Source organism: Blastomyces dermatitidis, assembly GCF_000003525.1.
Source record: "Blastomyces dermatitidis ER-3 genomic scaffold supercont1.1, whole genome shotgun sequence".
Taxonomy (NCBI): Eukaryota; Fungi; Ascomycota; class Eurotiomycetes; order Onygenales; family Ajellomycetaceae; genus Blastomyces; species Blastomyces dermatitidis.
Window position 1 is genome coordinate 9,075,560 of NW_025544774.1, and position 24,010 is coordinate 9,099,569.

General features: G+C 46.1%; 10 protein-coding genes across 10 annotated transcripts; 5 read left to right on the forward strand and 5 right to left on the reverse strand.

Moving 5' to 3' along the window:
• Positions 1–18: 18 nt before the first annotated feature.
• BDCG_01203 (PTK9 protein tyrosine kinase 9) lies at positions 19–2,650 on the forward strand. Its single transcript, XM_045416708.1, has 4 exons — positions 19–277; positions 366–1,039; positions 1,193–1,444; positions 1,524–2,650. The coding sequence occupies exons 1-4, from the start codon at positions 259–261 to the stop codon at positions 1,635–1,637; spliced, it is 1,059 nt and encodes a 352-aa protein (XP_045272367.1). The 5' UTR covers positions 19–258; the 3' UTR covers positions 1,638–2,650.
• Positions 1,033–2,793, reverse strand: BDCG_01204 (pre-mRNA splicing factor ini1). Its single transcript, XM_045416709.1, has one exon. The coding sequence runs from the start codon at positions 2,394–2,396 to the stop codon at positions 2,064–2,066; it is 333 nt and encodes a 110-aa protein (XP_045272368.1). The 5' UTR covers positions 2,397–2,793; the 3' UTR covers positions 1,033–2,063.
• BDCG_01205 (pinin/SDK/memA domain-containing protein) lies at positions 2,663–4,588 on the forward strand. The gene is made up of 4 exons (XM_045416710.1): positions 2,663–3,043; positions 3,129–3,579; positions 3,664–3,732; positions 3,796–4,588. Exons 1-4 carry the CDS (start codon positions 3,036–3,038, stop codon positions 4,327–4,329), a joined length of 1,062 nt encoding a protein of 353 aa, XP_045272369.1. The 5' UTR covers positions 2,663–3,035; the 3' UTR covers positions 4,330–4,588.
• An 831-nt stretch (positions 4,589–5,419) lies between these two features.
• BDCG_16299 (uncharacterized protein) lies at positions 5,420–5,781 on the reverse strand (the record flags this gene model as incomplete). The annotated part of the gene is made up of 2 exons (XM_045425548.1): positions 5,420–5,580; positions 5,637–5,781. 2 exons carry the CDS (start codon positions 5,779–5,781, stop codon positions 5,492–5,494), a joined length of 234 nt encoding a protein of 77 aa, XP_045279490.1. The 3' UTR covers positions 5,420–5,491.
• Positions 5,782–6,451: 670 nt separating this feature from the next.
• BDCG_01206 (uncharacterized protein) lies at positions 6,452–6,990 on the reverse strand (the record flags this gene model as incomplete). Its single annotated transcript, XM_045416711.1, has 2 exons — positions 6,452–6,911; positions 6,977–6,990. 2 exons carry the CDS (start codon positions 6,988–6,990, stop codon positions 6,452–6,454), a joined length of 474 nt encoding a protein of 157 aa, XP_045272370.1.
• Positions 6,991–7,115: 125 nt separating this feature from the next.
• Positions 7,116–10,699, forward strand: BDCG_01207 (epoxide hydrolase). The gene is made up of 7 exons (XM_045416712.1): positions 7,116–7,461; positions 7,593–7,645; positions 7,897–8,004; positions 8,103–8,224; positions 8,426–8,756; positions 8,882–8,933; positions 9,001–10,699. Exons 1-7 carry the CDS (start codon positions 7,386–7,388, stop codon positions 9,270–9,272), a joined length of 1,014 nt encoding a protein of 337 aa, XP_045272371.1. The 5' UTR covers positions 7,116–7,385; the 3' UTR covers positions 9,273–10,699.
• BDCG_01208 (saccharopine dehydrogenase) lies at positions 7,209–11,940 on the reverse strand. The gene is made up of 5 exons (XM_045416713.1): positions 11,293–11,940; positions 11,042–11,189; positions 10,884–10,956; positions 10,689–10,813; positions 7,209–10,626 (listed from the first exon to the last, which is right to left on the reverse strand). Exons 1-5 carry the CDS (start codon positions 11,480–11,482, stop codon positions 9,918–9,920), a joined length of 1,245 nt encoding a protein of 414 aa, XP_045272372.1. The 5' UTR covers positions 11,483–11,940; the 3' UTR covers positions 7,209–9,917.
• Positions 11,840–13,804, forward strand: BDCG_01209 (50S ribosomal protein L37a). Its single transcript, XM_045416714.1, has 4 exons — positions 11,840–12,486; positions 12,573–12,603; positions 12,841–13,005; positions 13,132–13,804. The coding sequence occupies exons 1-4, from the start codon at positions 12,300–12,302 to the stop codon at positions 13,193–13,195; spliced, it is 447 nt and encodes a 148-aa protein (XP_045272373.1). The 5' UTR covers positions 11,840–12,299; the 3' UTR covers positions 13,196–13,804.
• A 922-nt stretch (positions 13,805–14,726) lies between these two features.
• Positions 14,727–16,766, forward strand: BDCG_01210 (PHD and RING finger domain-containing protein; the record flags this gene model as incomplete). The annotated part of the gene is made up of 2 exons (XM_045416715.1): positions 14,727–15,033; positions 15,163–16,766. The coding sequence occupies 2 exons, from the start codon at positions 14,727–14,729 to the stop codon at positions 16,764–16,766; spliced, it is 1,911 nt and encodes a 636-aa protein (XP_045272374.1).
• Positions 16,767–23,056: 6,290 nt separating this feature from the next.
• Positions 23,057–23,413, reverse strand: BDCG_16300 (uncharacterized protein; the record flags this gene model as incomplete). The annotated part of the gene is made up of 1 exon (XM_045425549.1): positions 23,057–23,413. The coding sequence occupies one exon, from the start codon at positions 23,411–23,413 to the stop codon at positions 23,057–23,059; it is 357 nt and encodes a 118-aa protein (XP_045279491.1).
• Positions 23,414–24,010: the final 597 nt, after the last annotated feature.

The following is a 24,010-nucleotide window of genomic DNA, read 5'->3' on the forward strand; positions in this document are numbered from 1 at the left end:
ATAGAAAAAACAATTGGATTGAAACACTACTATGTAGTTACTCCGTAGGTTAGACAACATGGATGTTGGCAAGTAGTAGGTAACTAGGAAGGAGGGGTAGTTAGTTAACTAACTAGTAACTAAGTTAGTTGGAAGCTGAGGCTAAGCCAGGTTAACCTCGCCCAAGTCGACAAGCAAGTTCATCCCGTTTCATCCTCTCTGCAACAAACGTACATACAATTATAGGGCAGCTTTCACATCCTGAAAGAGAAGTACAACATGCAGTCTGGAATATCAGGTATATCATCACCTCTAGATTTCGCCATTTACACCCCTTAATGAAACCCCAAACGCTAACAAGCCAACCACCCCGCGCCGCTCCCCAGTGTCCCCTGAGCTGCACGACGCATTCAATGCCTTCGTCTCGACGCCTTCTCACTTTTGTCTCCCCGTAACAATCTCCTCCGAGCGTCTCACCCCTCTGGAACCGATCGCTTTCCCCTTATCCTCCGCTGACGATGATACCAAATTCAGCAACTCCCTACCCCTCCTTGCCCCGCACACGCAACCGAAAACCCCCATCTACCTCATCCTCCGCCGCAACGCCGGCTCCAACGCCCTCATAGCTCTCACATATATCCCGTCCACATCGCCCGTACGTGCAAAGACCCTGTTTGCAAGCACACGGGCAACTCTCGTCCGCGAGCTTGGCAGCGAGAAATTCGCCAGCACGATCTTCGCCGCGGATGCGGAGGAGGTTCTTGATGCTGCCGTTTGGAAGGAGAGGGATGCGGATCGGAATGCGGCCACAGGCGGAGCTGCGGATGATAACGAAGCGGAGAGTAGGAGGGAGGATTTGATGGGCAAGAAGGAGAGGGAATTGAATGAAGTTAGGAGGCAGGAGGAGCAAGCGAGGAGTATGACCCGGAGGGATGTGGGGATTGGAGGGACCATTGGGCGTGGGAATGGAAACGGGGAGAGTGAACTGCATATTGGAATTGGGAATGGGGTAAAAGAGGCATTCCAGCAGGTGCGGGAAAGTGGTTCGGTTATCCGGTTGGTGAGTTGTTTTCCTATCCTATTGTCCTACTGTCTGACCTCCTAATCGATGGCCATGGGAGTCGTAAAGTGGCCACACTTCTTGGAATCAAGACATGGCGTGCTGACTATTCCATTATGCTAATCTAATTTGCTTTTGTGCTATAATATACAGACTATTGACGTGCCAACCGAAACTCTCACTCTAATCTCCACTGAGTCGAATGTCGAACCTGATTCCATATCAAACCTGATTTCAGACTCGAAGGCCCAGTACACATTTTATTACTATCCGGACCCCAAAGCAGTCATCTTCATATACACCTGCCCATCTGGTTCCGTAATCAAGGAGCGCCTATTGCACGCTAGCTCGCGGAATGACGTGGTGAAGCTTGCTGTTCTACAGGGTGTAGAAGTTGCGCATAAGGTACCTATGATCCATGTGAAGAATAATGAGGGCGTTACTTTCGTGTGCAAACGCTAATTTCGCGGGGTTTTTCTCTCAGATTGAGGCATCGGAACCCACAGATATCACACCTGGAAGCCTTGCGGAACAAGTCAATCCACGAAAGGAAGAGGTTCGACAAACATTTGCAAGACCCAAGAGACCCGGCCGGTGAAAGGTTTGATGTCTGCCGCCCTTGAATTGGTCCCGTTTCTCAGGATTGGTCTAAGCTGGTCTGATCACGAGTCCAGGGTGCTGTTCCAATTTCAAGAATCGTCGGATATTGCTATTGTCAGAATGTCTTTTTCTTATTATTGCTCTCCGGTATCCCCCTATATATCGTAGCCAGTTCCGCACCCTCTAGAAATCTAAGATCCTTTTGGTATTTGTAAAACCCGTAGCCTGGACGCCGTCGCAAGCTCGATATCCCGTTAAAATTCGTGAATCAAAATCAATAAACGGTCAACATAAATAATTGAACGCCTTCTTCTTTTCTCTGCCCCTTTCCAATATCTCACTACCTCTCTCTCTGCTCTCCCCAAGAAAGGACAGGTTTCATCATTCCCATTAAACCCAAAACCCGTAGCTCAGATACGCCCCATCAAGATACCCCTGCCCGATGCTGTTTCCGCTGGAAAAACAAATCCGTCCTCGAACTACCCAGGTTGATAATCTTCGGGCACCCATCGCGATCCTTCTCCAATCGAGTACACTCGAAACAGTAAAAGGCGTCACTAATCCCCTCCCCGCCACATACGATGCACTTGTTCTGGTAGTTGCCGAAAGAACATTCATCGCAGATGCGTACGAGGGTAGTGGGCCGCACGTACGAGTCGCAGACCGGACATTTACCGTCGCATTTATCGCAGAGACGGCCGATGGCAATTCCGGTTTGCTTGCGGCACATTACGAGATCGGGGTGGTGACGGGACATGGTTGTAGCGGTGGTTGTGGCTGTTCAGGATGTGGGAGGTTGCGGCTTGTTCTTCAAGTAGCGGGCGTGCCCGATTACGAACGGCTTCGTGCTATGGATTATAGGAAACAACCGCTTCTTGTGTCCTCGCAGTATTTTGGAAGAGATCGTGTCAAGTTACTCAGTTTTGCGTGGAATTGACGCGGATTGCTGGACACTGTCTGGGTCTGGCACAGAAGCCGCCACTATTTGCTTGGGCTTGGTAGTCTGTCAGGCAAATATTTATTCGCTAGTATAGAGCTTGGGCTTGAGTTATAGTTAACAAGAGGACAACACCCGTTGGCTCTTAAATATGTAGAGAACTGGGCATTGCTAGTTGGAAATATGTCAGTTTCCGGAAGGAAATTTGTAATTCAAGGGTCTGTATTGCGCTAGACCCAATTAAATAACTTTCCCATCCCGCGTCCCGTCCGTCCACGGATAGCTCCCTCCTTGAGACTCCGTTGCGGCGCATCATCTAGTTCATAGAAGACAGATTAGACCGACGCGGGACAAAGACTCCTCTCTGATCTATCGGTCTTTCTTTTTAGCGGCGGTGTCTCTCTATCTTAATCCACTTAATTCTTTGATTTATTATACCCGAACACACCTTTACAAGCGATGGAGGAGTAAGTCAAACCTACGTTTGGCATTGCGTTCAAGTGACTAGCTGGTTGAGCACACGAAACTAACATGATATTTTCTGTGTCCTAGGACAATTACATCGGCCGTTGCACTTCCCGAGCAGGAAGAAAGCTCAGATAGCAGGCCAAAGCGCCGCCAGTCCCCAGCGGACGACAATGAGAGCAAACGTCGCCGGCTGAGCGCAGACAACGAACATCTCGAACCCAAGGAGAACCAAACATCCTCCCCGACAGCCACGACATCTAAAAGCATCAGTAATGCCACAGACCAGAGGGATGCCCGACGGAAGAGTGGCGTAGCGGAGGAGCGCAAGCGTGGTCAAAGATTGTTTGGCGCGCTGCTGGGTACACTCTCACAGAGCTCATCTACAGCAGCACAGAAACGACGCGCCGATATCGAGAAGAAACAACAGGCAAAACTCCGTATGCAGGAGGAAGAGTACAATAGACTGACACGGAAGAAGCAAGAAGATCTCTTGGCGATGCGAAAGAAGCAACAGAGAACTTATGATGCGCAGTCGGTATGTTAGCATTTGCTGCTATCCTACAGTGTGTTCGCTTCGCGCTGAATTTTCCTATATATTAATTTCGTTTGCTTTCTTTAGATGCGTCTCCGACACTCGAACCAGCTAGCCATGGCTCATTTCCTCAAAACAACAACTGAACCAGTTCTTGTACGTAAAAGAGATACTTCGCATGCCGCGTTGTGTAGTGTGGGCTAACATTTTAATAATTAGTACTATAAGCCATGGGAACTTCGACCTGAGGAAGAAGCCAGGATTGAGCAGCAAATCGAAGATTGCAAAGCGGCCATCGCGAGGGAAGTCGAGGAGTTTGAAGCCAAAAATCCACCATCGCCCTCCGATCCTGTACCGGAGCAAGGTGACAACCAAAGAACCGTTACAGATTCAATAAGCTCAGCCGTGCTTCCAGGGAATAATACGCTTTCTGATACTCAGGACACAGTACATTTAAAATCCGACACGGTGGGTGCTGACAATAATAGTAATAACAACCCTCCTGAACTTGACCATAAACCTAAGCCAACCACAACTACTAAATCTGAATCTCCAAGACACATCCCTACTCTTACTGCCCCAACTACCTCTGACCATCCTACTGTTTCTGATGCTACTAACGAACCTTCATCCCCTACTAAAACTCACAACGACCACCCATCCACTGCTAGCGTTAGCCACCATCAGAAGTCAACTGAAGATGATTCGGGAGAAGTCATGCTGGAAGACAAGGAGGATACTGTTATATATTAGACTAAATTTGCTTCAACCTTCTCGGGCAGCATATGCGTTCAATTTCCTCAATTTTTGGTCATATATACCCCACGGAGCACCCCTCTTCGACACTTGTCCTCCAAAGGTTCCCCCAATACCCTCTGTTCGTTCTCCTTTACTCCACCTTCCGGCAAACTTTCCACGTTACCCTGTAAATCGATCAAGCAACTTCGCCTTCTCGCTTGCACCCCCTTATTCCCATCGGTCACCTTTTTCCTGCATTTCTTTTTTTCTTTTTTTTCTTTTTTTTCTTTTTTTTTTTTTTTTTTGGCACGCCTACTTATCATTTCCAGTCATTCGACCCGCAGTGCAGCTTGTGAGCGTCCTTTATTTTTTCCCTTCCTACCTGTTTCATATCCACCATATATATGTGTTTGTGGGCATCTTATTAGTTGCGAATGGTTTGTCGGGTAAGCTCTATCTGTCTGATGTGATGGAAATCAAAGACCAAGAACATGGGAGCGGGATAATGAAATGTTGAGCGAATTTATTTGATTGCCCTTTGCCCACTTCTTTCATTCTTTCTTTCCTTGAATCACGGGCTTGAAATCAATGATTGATTTCTAAATTGGCATACATTATTATTCATGGGTGTTCTATACATTCGATCCTAATATGCTTTCCATGTGATGCTGTTGGATACCCTCACGAGGGTGTTTCATAGCACGGCAATTCCCCCGTCCAGCCTTCAGACATCATATGCTGGGGAAAGATGTGTCAAAAAGTAGTTACCATCCCCGTGTTGGAAACTATCAATGACTTGTATAGGCAAATTTATGGAGTGGGCTGATCAATTAGTTATTATTAGACAAGATGTCGGTGGAGGGGACGAGCCGTTCCCAGGCGTATTCATAAAGGGTTTTGCACCAAAACTGTCATTTGTTCACCGGCATTTCCTAACTCAGCGAAAATGAACAGCCACCTATTGCCGTACCCTTATAACCAAACGACGACTCCCCCTGTAATCTCTTGCGGAACATTGGGTAAATTTCTCTACGAAACTCACCTTCGTCTTCGGCAGCCTCAGCCACCGCTATCCGTAGCCAGCCCGATTCGGGTTGTTTGTATCTCAGACACACACAGCTCCACACTAGAGGTTCCCAATGGCGACCTTCTCATCCACGCTGGTGACTTAACCTTGTTATAGCTGGTAACCACGATCTCGTGCTTGATCCGGATTTTGCCCGACGATTTCCTTCTCGCCTTTCTCCGGCCCATTCCAAGCAATCGCTACTTGACTCACTAGATTGGATGCATATTATTTACCTCCAGGACCGTTCTATTACCTTGACTTTCCCACACGGCAGGAAGCTGAACGTTTACGGTTCTCCTCACACGCCAGAATTCGGCGTCTGGGCTTTTCAGTATCCACCCATCGGGGATGTCTGGACTGGCCGGATCCCTGATGACGCTGATGTAGTGGTACTCCATGGTCCGCCGTTGCTTTACTGCGATGTTGAGAGAACAGGTGATGGGTATTTGTTGAGAGAGCTAAGGAGGGTGAAGCCGCAGCTTAGTGTTTTTGGGCATAATCCATGATGGATACGGAGTGGACAGGCTAGTGCACGACCGAGTGCAGAACGCACGAGATGAGATATACCTCCATAGAAGCGGACTGTCTGCAATATTTCGAATGAGCTTTTGGATGACTGTGGCATGGGTTCGGATGTTGTTGGGTCTTCCTCAACCACTGGGGACGATATTGATCAATGCGGCTATTGCGCCAGGAGCGAATATATTATTAGAGACCAGAAGACGCCCGTTGTATTGGAGATGTAATGGCCCTTGAGTTAGTCAGACAGTCACATACTGTAGGAACAAACCACTAGTTCTATGTCGAAGTGAAAATGTATGCAAATGCCCTTCGGTATAGCATTCGTTCGCACAAGGAGGTTTTGAACATTGAAAGGCAAATCACTCACATAGATGTAGCTATCCATCTCTTATATATCAAAGAACTAGCATCGTATTTCATTTCATCAAAAAGATTACATACATATTTGTGCACACATCACGCACGTACAAGATATAAAATGCTCTCTCAGTAGGCTTATATGAAGTGGATATGTGGCTGCCAACATAAAATACTCTTTTCTTGCAGTTACCTACCTGCTCTTAGGTCCTCAAATGATTCAAGCACTTCGCCATCTTCGTGAGGTATCTTTAACACTTCTTCCAGCGGCTCAACCTTCTTCGGACACTCAGGAACCGTTCCGTATATCTTGGGCGCATTCAGATACATCTCCATCTCTTCGGGAAGTATAATAGCATCAGCCGATCGAGGTATCCCAATCTCTACTCGTTTATTGAACGAGGTTACCATGAGCGCAGGGATAGCGGCTAGAACAGCATACCGCTCACGCTCTGAATGATCTTTTGGGTCAGCGATGGATGAGACCGACCACCTATTGAACCAGAGCCTTCCCAGTTCGTTGCGTATGTCTATGGTGCGATTGAGATCAAGGTGTCCGTAAAGGCGATAAAGATCAAAAAGAGGTGTATCCTCTGGAGTATCGGCAGGAGCAAGATAATCACGCTGGCTCAAAAGGTCATCGTAGCAGCTTACTTTTGCTAAGAGTTCCTTTGGGGGAAAGCGTGGGATACGAGTGAGGATTCACCAGCTTACATTTGCTGTCGCATCTTTGCTGAAAAAGAAATGCTGCCGGATGCGCTATATTAAAATTGATATGCATCCCTTGAATCGACAAGTTCAAGCACAGAAAATCCGTTTGATTTTAAGCCAGTCATCTAGTTACCCAACCAACCACGAACCCTGGAATTATTTAGCGTTTCCACGCCGGCTAACCCATCCTCTAGCGATCGAGCCTCGGCATCTTTCATGTAAGTTACTCCATATATCAGGACAGGGACGCCGTGAAGCTGAGTGTTTCCATATACATATAATATAATCTAGGTAATCCAGAGAGCTGGCAATAGCAATAGGATTGAACAGGTTTAGCAGAGAAATTCCAGTACCCAATTTAATCGCGGCTACTGGTTCAATCCTGTCCATTATTTTGAACCCTCCCTACACCATGGCGGACAAAATATCTGTCACCGGAGATTCAAGAATTCGGCACTGCACCGCAGTGTTAAATGGAACAACTTACGGTATGAATATTTAGTCTGAGACTCTCTCCTTGTTCGGATGGGAAGGGCAAGGAGACAGAGATGATTCCCAACCACGTCTTTGCACATCAGTGTCGTTACCTTTTCCCGCTCTTGATCTGACTCGGGAACAGGATATCTTTTGAGTCTGCCCGAAGGGGGGAAGTACAAAGCTACAGTTTTCTTGGTATGTTCCAATTCCCCTCTTCCTAGAAGCTAGTTCTACCCCTTCTTGAAGTTTATGCGATAGCCTATGAGCTTGAACAAGTGTTCCCTTTTGAATAGAAATCACATTTCATTTGCAACTCCTTGATACGAATATCTCCCAATCCTATCTCTTGTTTTGGTTCACTTTCTCGTGTGCTTTTTTGTCTATTTTGATATCCATAGCTCAATAGCAAGTTTAGAACAGAAAGCAGCGTGTGCTAATCCTCCCAGATCCATGGCTTTCCCGATATATCGATGGGATGGCGGTACCAGATTCCTGCCTTGACAAAGCTGGGCTTTCGAGTTGTTGCTCCTGACTGCATGGGATATGGAAGGACGGTACGTTTCCCTTATTCTCTGAAAAGGCCGTGGTTTCCCAGTGCTGGAATTGATTGCGGAATTGGAAAATGGCTCAAATTTTTGTCTTTAAAACCTAGGAAGCTCCAGAGTTTTCGGAAGAATCGGCCGCGCGATATGGATTCAAGCAGTGCGCAGATGATATGAAGGAGCTCGCACGCCAGCTGGGCACCTCTCAAATTGTCCTTGGAGGGCACGATTGGTATGTACAACACACGTAACGATTCCCTTAAATTTCGATCACGCCATGGGTATCAAATGCCGTCTTCGAAAGCTCTGCTGTGACTTTTAATTAAGGAGCTGTTCAGCTCCACGCATCGTCAATCCATTATGCGTTCTGTCTCTATAGCGTCAATCCATTATGCGTTCTGTCTCTATAGAGCTGTCTAACGCTGAGGTCCAGGGGCGGATCTGCCATATATCGCATTGCCCTGTACCATCCGGGGTTTGTTACCCACCTCTTTTCAGTCTGCACTCCTTACAGCCCTCCAACAAAAGAGTACATCCCCCTCGAGACTCTCATCAAAACAAGGCTCCCCTATTTCGGGTATCAGTTGCAGTTCGTCAGCGGGGACCTAGAGAAGAAAATTAAGAGTAAGAGGGATATAAGACAATTTTTGCTATCGTTATATGGGGGAAGGACCCCCACGGGTGAGTTCGGGTTTGATGTATTTAACGGGGTTTTGTTGGATAAGTTCCAGCACTTGCAGAGGTCGAAGGTGATAAGTGAAGAGGTATGCGCCTCCCACCTTATCTTGAACTTGTTTATATTTGGCATCGTCCAGTAAACCTATGCGCACACATCTTGTTTTTTTGTTAAAGTTGACAGAGTAATGTCTCACTGACAATCTTATGGTAGGAGCTGAACTACTACGTCGATGAGTATGCAAGAAATGGTGTTCGCGGTCCATGTGAGTCTACCTGCTTTGAAACTTTCTGCCTTGTTAACTTCACAATTAAACCTGACAAATCAACTAGTAAACTGGTACCGCACACGCGAGCAAAACTACAAGGATGACCTTAGCCTTCTGGGCCGCAAGCTGGACATCCCTGTCCTGTTTATCCTTGCAACTCAAGATGAAGCCCTCCGCCCTGCTCTATCTCGTAACATGAGCAAGTATTTGCCTAACCTCACCACGGCGAAGGTTACGGCGGGCCATTGGGCACTCTGGCAAGCGTCAACGGAATGTAATGAGGCCATTAGCAAATGGATGGAGGCGGTGGTGTTTGGTGGGAAGAGCAAATTGTAAACACCTTGCAATGTTCATCAGAGGTGGATTGGTACGAGTAACGGCAGGTGGTTGCTTGGGTCGTTGGCTTTCACCCGGCCATTGTGCATTTGTGTGCTATAGTTTGTATTGTGTTAGATAAATACTTCTCTGTCGAGGGACTTAGAGGAGACTCCGCTAGCGACTGATCCCTTTTCACCCTCAGGCGGCCATATGATTAGCTGATGCTGACATATTCCTTGGCACGTTCCCGGTTTCTGTTGATGATGCTTGCTCTTCATATATCGTTATCCTTTAATGGGGGCTGCCTTCAGCTGGGAAACTCCGTCCTATCCCAGAGCCTTCAGTTGAACTTCAGCTCTGAAGTCAACAAGCAGGGATAATTTGTGGAACAGCCCGGGTGCTAAAGAAAACGAAGAACAATAAAACTGTCCCCACAACCTGATGTAATTATCATATAATTTACTATGATCCTCAGATGTTGTATTTATCAATATGCATATATGTATATGCATATATAAGGAAAGATAACAAGCAGTAGAAGTCCGGAAGATGCCACTTCCTAAAGCACTCCGAATTATGTTATCAATACTAGCTGGGCATGAGTCGAGCTGTGAAGATTCCTCGAAAAGAGAAAAAAAGGAACGACATACAAATGTCCTCTCCTCAACCCTCCAATACATTCGTCTCAATCGTAATCCCAATCTTCTGCAACCGATCAATGTACTCCTGCCCCAATATCGCAGGCGTCAAATACCCACCTTTAACCTCCTGTGAAATCCGCTTACTCTTCAACAGAACCATAGCCGACTCTGCAAGCAGCACTCCCGTCATCCAATACGCATCCCCATTAGTCTTGTACGTCCCAAGCACTTTGATGGGTTTCCCTTCAGGAGATTTATGTTGGGCAGTTGCCAGGGCTCGATACTCAATCCGGTTACCCGTAGTGTTCTTCTTAGCCGGCCCTTCGCCCGGTGCATAGATGAGTTTACTCACCAGCCAGCGCACGGGCGGCAATGTCAGGGCCAGCATTCCAAACATGACGGAAAGGTGCAGGACGACTCCGACTAGGACATTGCGAACGGCCGCGAAAGCTTCGAAGCGGAAGTCCGGCCCGTATAGGTCTGGCATTAGGGAGCTGCTGCGATGAACGATGGCGATGTCGCAATGATCTGTGACATAGCTGGTCATCGTACCTAGATCAGGCACTATGCGGACGCCGAGAAGTTTCTGGAGAAGGGGCGGAGAATAGGGTGTTTTAGGTCGGCTGGCGGAGAGGTAATATGGGTTCTGTGCCTTGAATAGTTCCTTCAGAGGCACACTACCCATCATGCCTATGACGGTTGAGAGGGTTCCACCACTCGCTCCCGCGGTTCTACATGGACCAGAGCGTTAGAAGGCTGAAGCTTGGATAATCTTCGGAGGACATTTACTTACTTCAGTTCGTATATAGAACTAATGACTTCCTTAGTGTGGACAGAGAATTTATCCTTGATATGTTTGACGAGCGCCCAAGTCAATAGATCTGTGGGAGCGCATTCAAGTCCGTCTGCTGATATTATCTAAGTGAGTAGTGGTAAGTATAAAGGTCCTAGCTATCCCAGGATTTATGAAAGTCAGCTTATCACTCACTATTGCCCCCGTCTCCTTGGCTTTTTCATGATATTTCTCGATCATCTCCTTAACCCAGGGCATCTCGCCAGTCCTGTGGATCAAGTATCCAGTAAATACATGTGCAATGTATGTACATACCTTTGGACGGGATAAGTGGGAGTCTGAGCGTTACTTACACATCAAGATAATGAGTGCCATTGTTCGCACAAGCTTCCACGACGGGCGTCGAGTACAGATGATACGGCCCGACACAGTTAAGAAGGACTCGAGTCCGTTTAGCAAGTTGATTTAACTCTGCAGCCTGTAGTTGCACAGTCACGATCTCTGTCAACATCTCAGGGAATGAATATCAGCAATCCTCAGAACAAAACCATACTCTTAACAGAACAAGGAACTGAAAAAGAAAAGGTCCATTGAGTAAACATACCCGGTCCTTTGCGCTCGGGGTTAATTTTGAGCAGTTCCTCCGCGAGGGCGCTGAGTTTTCCTGTAGACCGTCCAGCAATTGCCCACTTCAGGTTCGTGGGAAGATTCTGAACAATATGTTCGGCGCATAGCTTCCCTGTGTATCCCGTCGCGCCGAGAAGAACAATGTCGAAATGCCGGTTTGATGCCATTATTTCATGCAGTTATGAGCTCTGATACTATTTATTGGCGCGTGCCTTATTACATCAAAAGATCCTTCAGGTTGTATGGGTCGAGTTGTTAAAAAGACGACCACTAATTAGTTAGAACCGAAGGAATATATCGCATACAAAATCAGTCAGTTCTCCGTCTGAGGTGCCTCAACAATGGCTCACGATGATATCATCATATCACAATTTTGGAACCCATTAGTTACTGGGAAGGTCTTGGAATAACCTGGTTTGTGGTTTTATCATGAAGGTGAAAGGAAAATCATAGTATGTAATTCCTGTTCTTATTTATTGTGATAGGTACACTAATGGCTATTATACTTACATACTTACCATGGCCGGTGATGGGGCATCCATGACCATAGAGTTGAGCTCATTGGTGTACGTGCCATATATTTTCATCAAGACGAAATTGGAATAATTCAGGTTTAGGTTGGAACCCTGATTCTGATTTTCCCAATGTCATAAAGAGTGAAGGATCCAAGGAATATTTTGATATGATGCAAATTTGATCGATTTCTTTTCTAGAACATGAAATATCCCGGTTTCTTTCAGCGTAAAATTAACTAGTGTTCCGTTGGGGGAGCAAAAATTCCGTTCGGGGGACTGTTGCAAGAATGAGATAGTTAACTTGTGTATGGATAATCCAGCAAATATCATCCATTTGCATCCCAGGTGCGCAAATTTGAGCTACAAATTGTTGTGGAATTAAATAATGACAGATCTAGTTAATGGGTCGGGATGAAAATAATCTCAAAGTCAAAAAATCCGCACTTGGTCAAACTATAAAGCTCACGTGATGGCAATTCACGTGATGTTGCGTCCGCTCAAACCACCGCGCCAAGTCTCGAATTTTGACCTAAGCGAGCCCACAATCTTCAACGACGGCCAACACGCAACAGTCCGATTTTTGCAGCTTCACACTTCCACCTCTCCTTGCCCGCATCTACACATCCAGCGTGACAAGATGACGAAGCGCACCAAGAGTATGTCCTATAATTGACACTTTTCACTTTTCACTGTTCTTTTTGGTCGATTTTGAGAAAACCACGCTAATTCGATCTTTCTACAGAGGTCGGTGTCACCGGTAAATATGGTACCAGGTACGATTGAATCCCACAGTCGAATGCTACGTTCTCTCAGATTTTCCCTACGACGGAATTGGTTTCATGAAAAACTAGGGTGGAAAGCGATGTATATCTATATAAAAGAAAGGGCAGGGCGGCAGATAAGGGACAAGTTGCATGGGAGAAAGAGAAGAGATGAAAACAGAATGAAGGAGAAAGCAAGACAGGAGAAGCGCTGAACTGACGCAATAATCTTTTTTCGTTGAACGACAGATACGGTGCCTCGCTCCGAAAGCAAGTGAAGAAGATGGAAGTCTCCCAGCACGCCCGATACGTCTGCACTTTCTGCGGCAAGAACAGTGTAAAGCGCAAGGCTGTTGGCATCTGGGAGTGCCGATCGTGCTCAAAGGTCGTTGCTGGCGGTGCTTGGACTGTCTCGTACGTTTACACCTCCTCGGTTGCGCTGATAAAGCTCTCCACCTCCTTCCTCTTACTCCAGCAATTTTATCGAATAGAAACTGGGCTGACAAAACGCGCTTTTTACTTTGATGCTTGTGATATTAGGACTCCTGCCGCAGCCACCACCCGATCGACCATCCGTCGTCTCCGAGAAATTGCGGAGGTTTAAAGATGATTTAAGGATGGGAGTTTTGAGCTGTCTTTTTATTTTTTCTTTCTGCGTCTTTTAATGTTTCTACTTTTTTTTTTCTCGAATGAAATGAACGGAAATTTGGGAGGATGCAATTGAGCAAATGAAAAAGAAATCTCAATTGGAGTTTCACCTCTTTTATCCTTTCCATTTGTTTTAGCTGCCCGTACATGATGAGAAACAAGAGGACAATGTCTGGGGATAAATAGACACTCCGTGCCGTGGGATCCTCGATTCGATAGTTCCTCCCCAACTACTGCGATCGAAACCTTCTTCCAACCAAGTAGAGAGAGAGAAAAGACAAATCGAAAATACCATTTCTTTCCACGACCAGGCCATAATTCGTCGTTGGTCAATTTCTCTTTCCCATGGCCCATGCAGCTGGCGAGAATGGTTCAGACGCTTGTTCATGCTCAATTATCAATGAACGTTATCAATGATCGAGGAGAGTATTGCCTAGGCTTGCTACTAACTACTTTAGAAACTACGCATCTAGCACAACCAATAAGAAGTGCTGCTCTACCTTTTCGAGGCTCACCAAACTCTAGCCAAACTAATTATGTTGCACCGCCGCTAACTAACGGAGTCAGGAGCGGAAGTGGCCAGTTTGTCGAGAAATACTGGCTACTAAAAGCGCTATTTTGGTTAGCCCCCTCACGCACCCATTCAGTAACTTTCACAATCCGTGGGAGCAAAATGACAGGAAAATCGTCCTCGACACCCAAATCCACTACCTGAATCAGAACCTCGGGAGTCGCAAATGAAAAATCAACGCCAATTATGATTCTCAACTTAGCAGGGAAGGTCGTATGAAGGGCCTTCCGATAGAAGGCTTGAGGTCACTCTCCGGCTTGCGATATTTACCCCCGCACCACCCCACCTGCAGAAATCAAGCATGCCATTCGTCACAGTTCTCCATCACTGGCGTGATAAAAAGGTCAATGATACTAAAATAGGGCAATTCTTTGAGGTGGGCGGTGAGGACATCTATCCGCAGCCAACCCCAACAAAGGAATTGCTCTGAAATTGCGGTATTTGGCTGGTGCTGAAATAGAGTCTCCAGGTGTGTTCCCTGCTTGAACACCTGTTTGTTGAAGGATCCAATGACATGACTAATTTATCCACGAGTAATAATGCATACGTGGGATTATTTTGACTTGATGACTTTCAGGTGTTGTCATACTACTACATAGCACAGCTTAAATAGTCCGATAGTGGCCTAGGTAGGTACATGTAACAAATGCATAAATCCATCTCTTTCAGCTGTGCTCCTAGTTACAGAAGGTCGCGGCAATCTACGTTCGTGGCACATATCACGTTGTCGTACTAGGGCCGTATTAGGACTAGTGTCATTCCTTAGCCCAGGTTCAAAAGGCGGCCCTCGTTCCCCACAGCTTCCACTTCTTTACCTACTTCATCCCATCTCCAGTCCTTCAAGAAACTGAAATTCAGCTCTTCATGCCGCCGCAGAACATCCTATCCATTCATTCACTCTTCCATCCCCTCGATAATGCCAGACACTTGCATAGTGTGTCTAGGAGACCTTGGCGATGGCGCCAGCGAGCCCCCTCGCCTTCCTTCTATTGACGACGTCCTCTCGCCAAGGCCGGTCGATGATGAAGGAGCTCATTTGCTGGAAGTGGTGGTGAAATCCCCGCAGGTAGACTCCGGTACTGATTCGGGGAAAATTGCCCATCTTCTTCCATGTGGCCATAATCTTCATGACGACTGCCTGAAACCCTGGGTAGAAAGGGCAAATAGCTGTCCCATTTGCCGGCAGAACTTCAATATGGTGGAGCTTACGGATACGGTTGGAGGTATGTGACTGATTTCCTAAAGGGATTTTCACATTGCTGTATAGGCGAAACTGGGCGCTTTTTGCTTGCTCATTAGATGGGACTTAGATTGCTAACCCTTTTGTTTTTTTGTTCTGTCATTTTAAATAGGCCCCGTTGTTTCCTCATATTGTGTCCAGGACCGTGTCCAGGTTGCGGAGATCGACCCTTCAATGATAATGGATGATCTAGGCGATGAATCTGATTCGCAACCATGTCCAATTTGTGGATACGATGATAACGAAGAGGTCCTTCTCCTCTGTGATGGTTGCGATGTTGCCATCCACACCTACTGTGTCGGACTGGATTCTGTCCCCTCTGGCCCGTGGCACTGTTCCCAATGCGAAATACAGCGACCTATCTCAGCTGTTGGCCAACGCCCACGAAATCGGTCTGGGCGCCGCACCCGCAGCGATCAGAGAAGAACGCGCAGCCGGAATCAGATGAATGCATTTCATTGGGCCCGTGTTTGGCAAACCGTCTGGGACCACCTCAACCTAGATCTAGACTTCCCTTTCGACGACGAACAAGCGCACGGCCGTAGGGTAGAACAACTAAGAAGCAACGCTAATTATCGGAGAGAATCCCGCGCCTGGGAACGTCGTTTTCAGATTGCTGAGCGACAGGGAGCGGCTAACCGATTTAGAGATACCGCCTCCGCGCTTCTCGAAATCGGACGAGGCTGGCCCTCAAGACCAAGACAAAGAGTGGAGACTCCAGAGCCCGAGTCTTTGGACGAAGTAAGGGCTTGGAACGCGTTTGAAAGAGCAAGGGAAATACAGGATGACCCCAGCTCGATCCGTCGGAAACGCAAGTCCCCGACTGCTTCGCCAGTCGAACCACAGCCGCCACAACCCGAGCGGAAATTGAAACGCCCCCGAACGAGACGGCCGGAAGCTCTTGCTGCTGACTTTCTTGATCACGGGGGTGAGTCTTCCAGAGCTGGAAGATTAGCTAATGGTTCTACTTCTTCTGGAAGGGTTCCCGCTGATAGCAATGCTAGTACGGGCCCAAGTTTTTTGCAATCCCTTCTCAAAGAGGTCGAAGACTCTTCTTCTCCGAGTTTGACGAACGGCGCATTCAGATCAGCTGTTTTCTCGTCGACACCAGGAGATTCAAACTCTCCAAGACCATCATCGCCCGTTCAGTCATCCCTCTCTAATCGCTCCTCTCCCCGGCCATCATCCGCCACACCACCTCCATATAACAATAACAAACTCAGGCCGATTACACCCATCATGTGCTTTGATCCTGCTTTTTCCTCTCCTGAATTTTCCCCTTCATGCTCTCCTAACCAAGACGAACCTGGGACAGCAGAACAGCCTCGACTACCTCGCCAAATGGACCGAACGCGGCGAACTGGACATAGCTCATCGACATCACCGTCGCGATCACGGTCTAACGAATCGTCCCCAACACGGTCCTCCTTATCTCTATCCGTAAAATCAGATCTACAGAAAATGGTCAGCGCGGCCCTGAAACCACACTACCGCAGTCGTGGCGTTTCAAAAGATGAATATACGGATATAAACCGACGGATCTCACGGATGTTATACGATAAAGCTGGAACCACGATAGCACTAGATACAGAATCAAAAACTAAATGGGAAGCTGTTGCGAAAGAGGAAGTAAACAAAGCTATCGCCAAGCTCAAGGAGTCGCGGGAGTTAAATAAGGCGAATGAGGCAAGTGACAGCGGTCAGGCCTCATCATGAACTCACGATACATATTAACGACCCTTATGACGATCATATTTTCCGGCGTTGGCCTTGTTTTTCATGTTACCCCTTTAGCGAATTCTTTTTGTTAAGCCTATTTGAAATCATATATTGCGGGGGTGTTGGAAAGAATCGAAGGCGCTTGGCGCGACCGGTTTATTTATCTTGACTGGGACGGGCGTCGGGATTTCGCTCATCCCTTGTGGGGTGTGTGTCCTGTAAAGGAAATGGGTATTTTTCTTTCGTATGCAAAGCCCCGTCTTTCGACATGGCGGCAGCTTGGAAGGGTGTGCACTTTTGTTTTTATGTCACAATGGCGCGGGTGGTGGGTATTTTACTGGGAAATTATTTGGATAGATACCCTGATTGCTCGGCGGCTGTCTCCTTTTCTTTTGGCCTTTTGTTTTCTCAACGCCTCGTCGGTCGAGTTCTCTATTCGCCTCTGTATTCGACTGCCCCTCTTGATAGCTCCAGGCAAGGCAAGACGTTGCATGACAGAGCTAGGCCATAGTATGATATAATGCTTATTTATCAATCTCGTACTCCGTACGGAGTACAGGGTTGACAGACGGCGGACCATGATACGCCAAAAACGCCATTTTCAGCCATTTTTGTTGTCTCCACCAACAATTCTTCTTGATATGTAAAAGAACCTACACAGTAAGCATTATAGATCGTCCTAGCAAGCCCGAGACGGTACTTACAGACTGTACACTCCTTGAAAATAACGCGGGAACGTCGCTCTTGGATTTTTTTTGTCTGAGCAGCACAAGTATACTCAGTATCCTTTAACTCCGGTAGGTCTCAATGATTCTGTGGAAGGTGTAAAGCTTGTGTGATTGAAAGGTTGCTAGCTTGTGGAAAGTTATATGGTGGAAGGATTAGTAAGCCAGATCACGTGACCTGACACCCCCACTCACCAGAGTAACTATACACGATGCTATATACAAAATTCACCTTCAAATCAAGTACAGGTACAAAAAATGACTGGAAAATGTGAAGTAATGAAAAATCAGTCATGATATACATCATTTTTTATTCCTCTATTTCTCTATCTTCTTTATATTCTCTTTCCAACATGTATATTTCACCATTTCAAGTGATTTAGTAAGCTCATTCATCATGTTCTCAGCAGATGAAACATATCAGATAGATATCTCATTCTTACAGACAAGATTCTGAAGGATGTGAAAACAGACCTCTATATACTTCAAGTGGTGTGAAATTGCTTCAGAAGAGAATAGCTCTATGACAGACTTATTATCAGCATGAATCATATAAGCCAGATCATTGACTGTGATGAGAATGAGATGATCATCAGCATTCAGATTGTTGAGACAGAATGAGATAAATTCAGCATCTTCTAGAAGCTCTCAGAGACAGACAAGCTCATATGTGACCTCAGAGAATGCAATATATTCAGCCTCTGTTGATGACTTGAAGACCTCTGTTTGCCAGCAGCTCTGCCATGCAATGAGATCACCTGTCATGTAGATAATATAATCAGTGATTGAATGAGATTCTGAATCTCTATCAGCTCAATCAGCATCTGTGTATACTACAGATTCAATTTCAACACCTCTGTGATAGGTTATACTCTCATTGATTGAACTCTGTAGATATCAGAGTGTACACTTATATACAGCTCAGTTCTTTGATATAGGCTGAGAGCTGAATTGTTCAAGAAATTCTGCAGTGAAGCTCATATCAGAATATGTATTAAATACCAGATATTGCAGAGATCTGATATCAGATTGATAGAACTGTAGAATAAATTCTGCTATATATACAATCAGTTTCTTATCATTATTCATGAAATCAATATTCTTCTTCATAGAAGTGAATATAGAATAACAGTCATTCATTAAGAACTTCTCAAGAAGATTTCTTACAAAGAGAGATTGAGACAATATTAATGAAGTTAAATCTCTATTAATCTTCATTTCTAGATAGTAGTTGAAATCCTCTACATTCTTGATCTCATAATTAGCAGTGATTTCAGCTTTGACTCAGTTCAGATCTTCAATTTTTGAGCTGTAGAGATGAATATTATTTATGTAGATGATTATATAGATCTGTCTTCTATTATAAATAAATAGTTCAGCATCATAGAGACTGACACAGAAGTCTGAGTATAATAGCATCTTTCACAGCTTCTTATATCATAAGAGTGCTGTCTGCTTAAGACTGTAGAGTCTCTGTATCAACTCACACATAAGATTATCACAGTCTTTGTGAAATTCTGTGAATTGATTCATATATATCTGTTCATCAGCAGACAGTTGAGTATTCAAAAATGCAGTCATCATATCAATCTACAGAACATATCATCTCTGAAATACTGAGATTATCATGAGAGCTTGTGAGATGAATGCAGAGACAATAAGTGCAAAGATTCTTGAGTAATTGATTCTCTTCTGTTGAAGATTTTCACAGATAACTCAGTGAGTCTTATAGTGAATAACATCACTCATATTATTAAACTTTTTATTAAATACTCATTAACTGTGAAGAACACTCATTTATGATATTCTCTTAATCAGTTATCAGACTTCTATCTGTTTCAAACAGTTGATCTCTTTAACACAGATCTTGTAATAATACTTTCATTTCATGAAAGCTTTGATACATGTGAGATTTTTCAGGATCAGAAGTGCAGTGATCTTGAGATTGATGAGTAGATTTTCAAGACTGTTTCTCACTGAAGCTTCTCTCACTATAGTGATATCTCTTATAGATGTTGAAGAATCATCTGATTCAACTGTGAGTTCTGAGAAGTTCAGTGTATTCTGTACTAAAAAGGTAGATATTCTCACAGAGATATCATAGTCAATCCATCAATTATTAGTGAGTATAAGAAATAATGAACACTCAGGTCAGATTTCCTCATCAATGAACAGATCATCTATTGATGAATCAGAAATCATCACAATCTCTTGACAGGCTGCAGTGAGTAGATCTGATGTTGCTGAAGAAATCGCTGCAGCCGCTTTACAGACTGTATTGAGTAGAACCTTCAGGTTGTGCATTGTAGTCAGTATCAATGAATCAGCAAGATGAAGATTCTCCTGAAAGATGACATCTTTTGATATGTATAAATGCCTGTTGAAGAGGTTCATCAATCTATAATTAATAAAATCATCATATCTCACAAAAATCAACTCTTTGAAACAGGAAGTCATCTTATTAATGAGCTTGAAGACTATCTTCAAGAATGCTTTGCAACTTCATCAGTGAATACCACATGTAGAAGATAGAGCTTTAAGCCAGATCTCATACAGTGTAATTGACTTTGTATTTTCAGAGTCTTCATACAATATTGTTGAGATTAACATAAGATTAAACAGCTCTGTGACTGCAATAACTGTCTTATTTCACATCTTTTTCAGAGCTGAAGAGTCTATTAATAGTGATTGAAACTTCTCAATGATTAAACTGATTGATTGTTCAGATACTTCATCTTGCTGTGAAGTATAAGAGAAAGTCAGCTCTTATTTTATATCTTCACTGAGTATATATGCTGTGGCTGCATTTGAATTCAATTCTTCATAATCTGAGTGAATGATTGTAATACCATGTCTCAGCAGATTCTTGATAAATTGATTGAAGATCTGTAGATATCTCAACATCTCATCCTTGCATTTCAATAGAAATATTCATCTTATATAAGTGACATCATCTGTTATCACCATTGCAAGCTTCTTACCAGTGTAAGATAATATATTATTTTTGATTCTAAGAGTCTTATCATCACTGAAGATATTCACTCAAATCTTCAAGGCCTTGCAGATGATATGATGTGATGTGAAATTCTTGTAGAAAGTGCATTTCTGTTTAGACTTAACACATGTGATACAGAACAATAATTTCTTCAGACTGATAATAGTAATATCAAATCACAGGTTTCTGGTCATTTTTAATATACTATTTTCACTGATATGATTAAGTTGACAATGTCACTCATTGTAACGTGGCGGAACCGAAGCGGTGGCTAGTCGGCGGCGACACGTAGGGGTAGTTGTTTGGGAAGCCGTATGGGTGGGCTTGACTATCTTGCTTGAATAGCGAGCTCGTAGGCTACAGGGTTATTGCGAGGATATCACAGATATGGTACTTAGTATACTAAGAAGATTGTATGAGGCACGCAGTAACTCTTGTGTATATTATTCCCGTAGGAGGAAAGAAACGAATCGCTGGCTCCTTTGATGGGGAGCCAGCATCTAGCTATTCTATATAGACAATGGGCGGATACCCTCCTCCCATTCCACGGGCGAGGATAGCCGGAGCGATACCTCAGCGGCGCCTCATTGCCAAGGAAGAGTAATCTGCTGACCTCGTATAGAAGCGGGGTTCTCATATCCATCAATCGGATCTTCCTATGATATATCCGAATGATGTCATAGGGCGGTTGGAAACCGGTTCGGACGGCCTGCGGGATGGATGGAATCATCCGCATGGAAGCGATGGGCCGTGTGGAACCGCAGCGGGGCCTTGGCGCGGCCGGGAGCGTGACAATGCCCTCCCCTTTAAGGGCATAGTCCCTATGCCCTCAAGATTACCGGATTAGGAATTATCTTTGTTGTATAGCAACGGTTGCCAACCGATTGACAGCGCGTGTGCTGCGCGTGGCACAAAGGAATAGGTGAGTTTTTCTGCTAACTGCGTAGGTCTTCCTTTTCCCACCTTCGTCCAAACCAAACGCGTTGTAAGTGGGTTCCTTATATATCGATTTGGAAGGTGGAAAATGTAATTAACAAGTGGCTTGCAGATCTCCCAACATATTCCGTCCTACGTATGGAATTCCCTGCAAAAGTGGTGTGTTTTAGGGGCAAAGCTAACAGTAGTGGCAGGATTTTTTCGAAAGATCCCCCCCCCCGTGACACATTTTTCTCCCCCCCCCCCCATCTGCAATAGTGAGTGCATGGGAGTATCGTCCTTGGAGGACAGTAGAGGGCTTATTCTGACGTTTTCTAGTGGGTAACAAACGTCTTCGTGGTGCGGCGGCGGCCTCCGTGGCCGCCAAGAAAGCCAGGTTGGAGGCGGCGGCGTCAATGAGCCGCGGGAGCACCGCTCCCATCGCCACACCTCCTCCTGCTTCTCTTGCGGCCGCGGCGGAAGTTGCCGTGCCCTGCAGTGGGGTGTCGTCCCTTCTGCCGGCCGGTGCGTCTGCGTCCGGTCCGTCCCCCGCCCCCCCCGCCGCCGTTGGGACGCCGCCCCCCCCCCCAGCCAATACAGTGGCGTATGACCCCGTGTGGTCATTCGGAGAGGAACCCGGGGAGAGCTTGGTTCCGGGGACAGTGGCTCCGAGGAGCCCAATCCGTAGTTCCCCTCCCGCGGCACGCCCGAGCCCTGCTCGGGATGCTGCTGGGTTGGGTCCGCAGGGTCCCGCGGTTCCTTCATCTTCTCCCTGTGGGGAGGCTCCGGTGCGGCCTCTGGCCGGCACCGCTACTTGCCTGCGCTGCGCCAAGCAGCTGAAGGAGGGGGGGATTTTGTGCACCCGCCCCTCCTCCCACTCCCGTTGTTTCCGTTGCGCCCGCAACAACGACTCCTGTCTCCCTGTAAGTATTACCTACCTTACAAGAAGGCGTCGTGTCGGCTCTGACAAGGAGCCCAGGTGCCCAAGCAGTACAGAGCAAGGGTCTCGGAGCTCCAAGCGTTGGCGGATTCCGTCAAGGCTGGGGAGGTCCCCCTTGTTCGTCTGCAAAAGGAGGCGAAAGCGTGGGTCTCCGAGGTGGAAAAACATCTCAGGATGGCTGGCCCCAAGAAGGGGTCAGCCGGCGCCGCCGTTGGAAGCGCCGCGGAGACCAATCGCTGGTTGGAGAGGATCTCGCTCCAGTTGGAGCAGATGACCGAGGTGCTTTGCAAGTTGGTAAGTTGACACTTCCAGCATCTCTCATGCTCTTCTGTAGCATGCTCCCCTGCGGCGCCGCAGCGCTAACTTCTCGGCAGGCAAAGGTGCCAGTGCCGGAGACTCCAACAGTGGAGGATGAGTTTGGTGGGGGTGTGGTTGTTGGCGAGTAGGCCCTGGTCCCCCTTTTTACTTTTTCGGCGGGCTGCGGCCCCATTAGGATAGCAGCGGCCCGCGGGTCGATAATATTAATCTTTTTGTTGGTTTCAAATATCCCTTTCCTTTTAACCGCTTCAGGAACGTTACACTTGTGTAGTCTCATTAAACTCCTAAAAACCCTTTGGGAGAAAATAGGAGAAGAGTGCTACAGAGCCTACAAGGCGCCGGCTCACCACCGCGAGATCATCTCTAAAAAACCCTTTGGGAAAAATGAGAAGTCTCAAGCGGCGTTTCTTGCCCAACGTCTCTGGCGTGTAACGGGGCGGTCTCTACTAGCCGCCTCATAGGTTGCAATCTCTTCCTCAGCATTTTCCAAATGCTCAAGCGGTTCCCATGAATTCTCTGACGATGGATAACCTTCCCATTTAATGAGGTATTGGAGCTTGCTGTAATGTGTTCGCTTGTCCAATATTTTCTCCACAAGATATTCGGTATCACCCTCGATCTCGATGCCATCCGGCCGAGGCGGCTCCGCCCCGGGGCGTTGCTTATAGGGCTCCAAATAGGAAATGTGAAAAACAGGATGAATTGATTTCAATCCTGTGGGTAATTTCAACTCATATGCCTGCTTATCCATCACTCTTGTTACTGGGAAAGGTCCTAGCCACCGCTCACTGAGCTTCTTACACAGTCTTGTTGTCTTGATGTTCTTTGCTGAAAGTAGCACTTGATCCCCTATCAAGAACTTCATCAGAAGATGTTTTCAATTATAGTATTCCACCTGCTGCTCCTGGGCGCGGCAGATGCTTTTCGCCGCCTTCTCATGGATTTTGTTCAAAAGTTCCAATCTCGCTTTTACTTCTGGCACTGAGGGATACTCCATCCTCTGTACCTGTCCGACATTCTGACTGCCTATCCCCCCCTTTGGAACGTCGTCCGCGACGTCACTGGGTAACAAAGGATTATATCCATAACAAGCATAGAAAGGAGATACCTTTAAGGTTGCATTCTTTGCATTGTTATATGCGAATTCGGCGGTCAGAAGGTGTTTGGGCCAATCATTCTGATGATATGAACAGAACGCTCGAAGATGCTGTTCTAGTGTCTGATTCTGGCATTCAGTCTGGCCATCGGTCTGCGGGTGGAATGCGGTACTGAGGAGGCGCCTTATCATAAGGTGATAGCAAAAAGCCGACCAGTATTTGCTGGTGAAGAGGGATCCTCAATCTGTTAC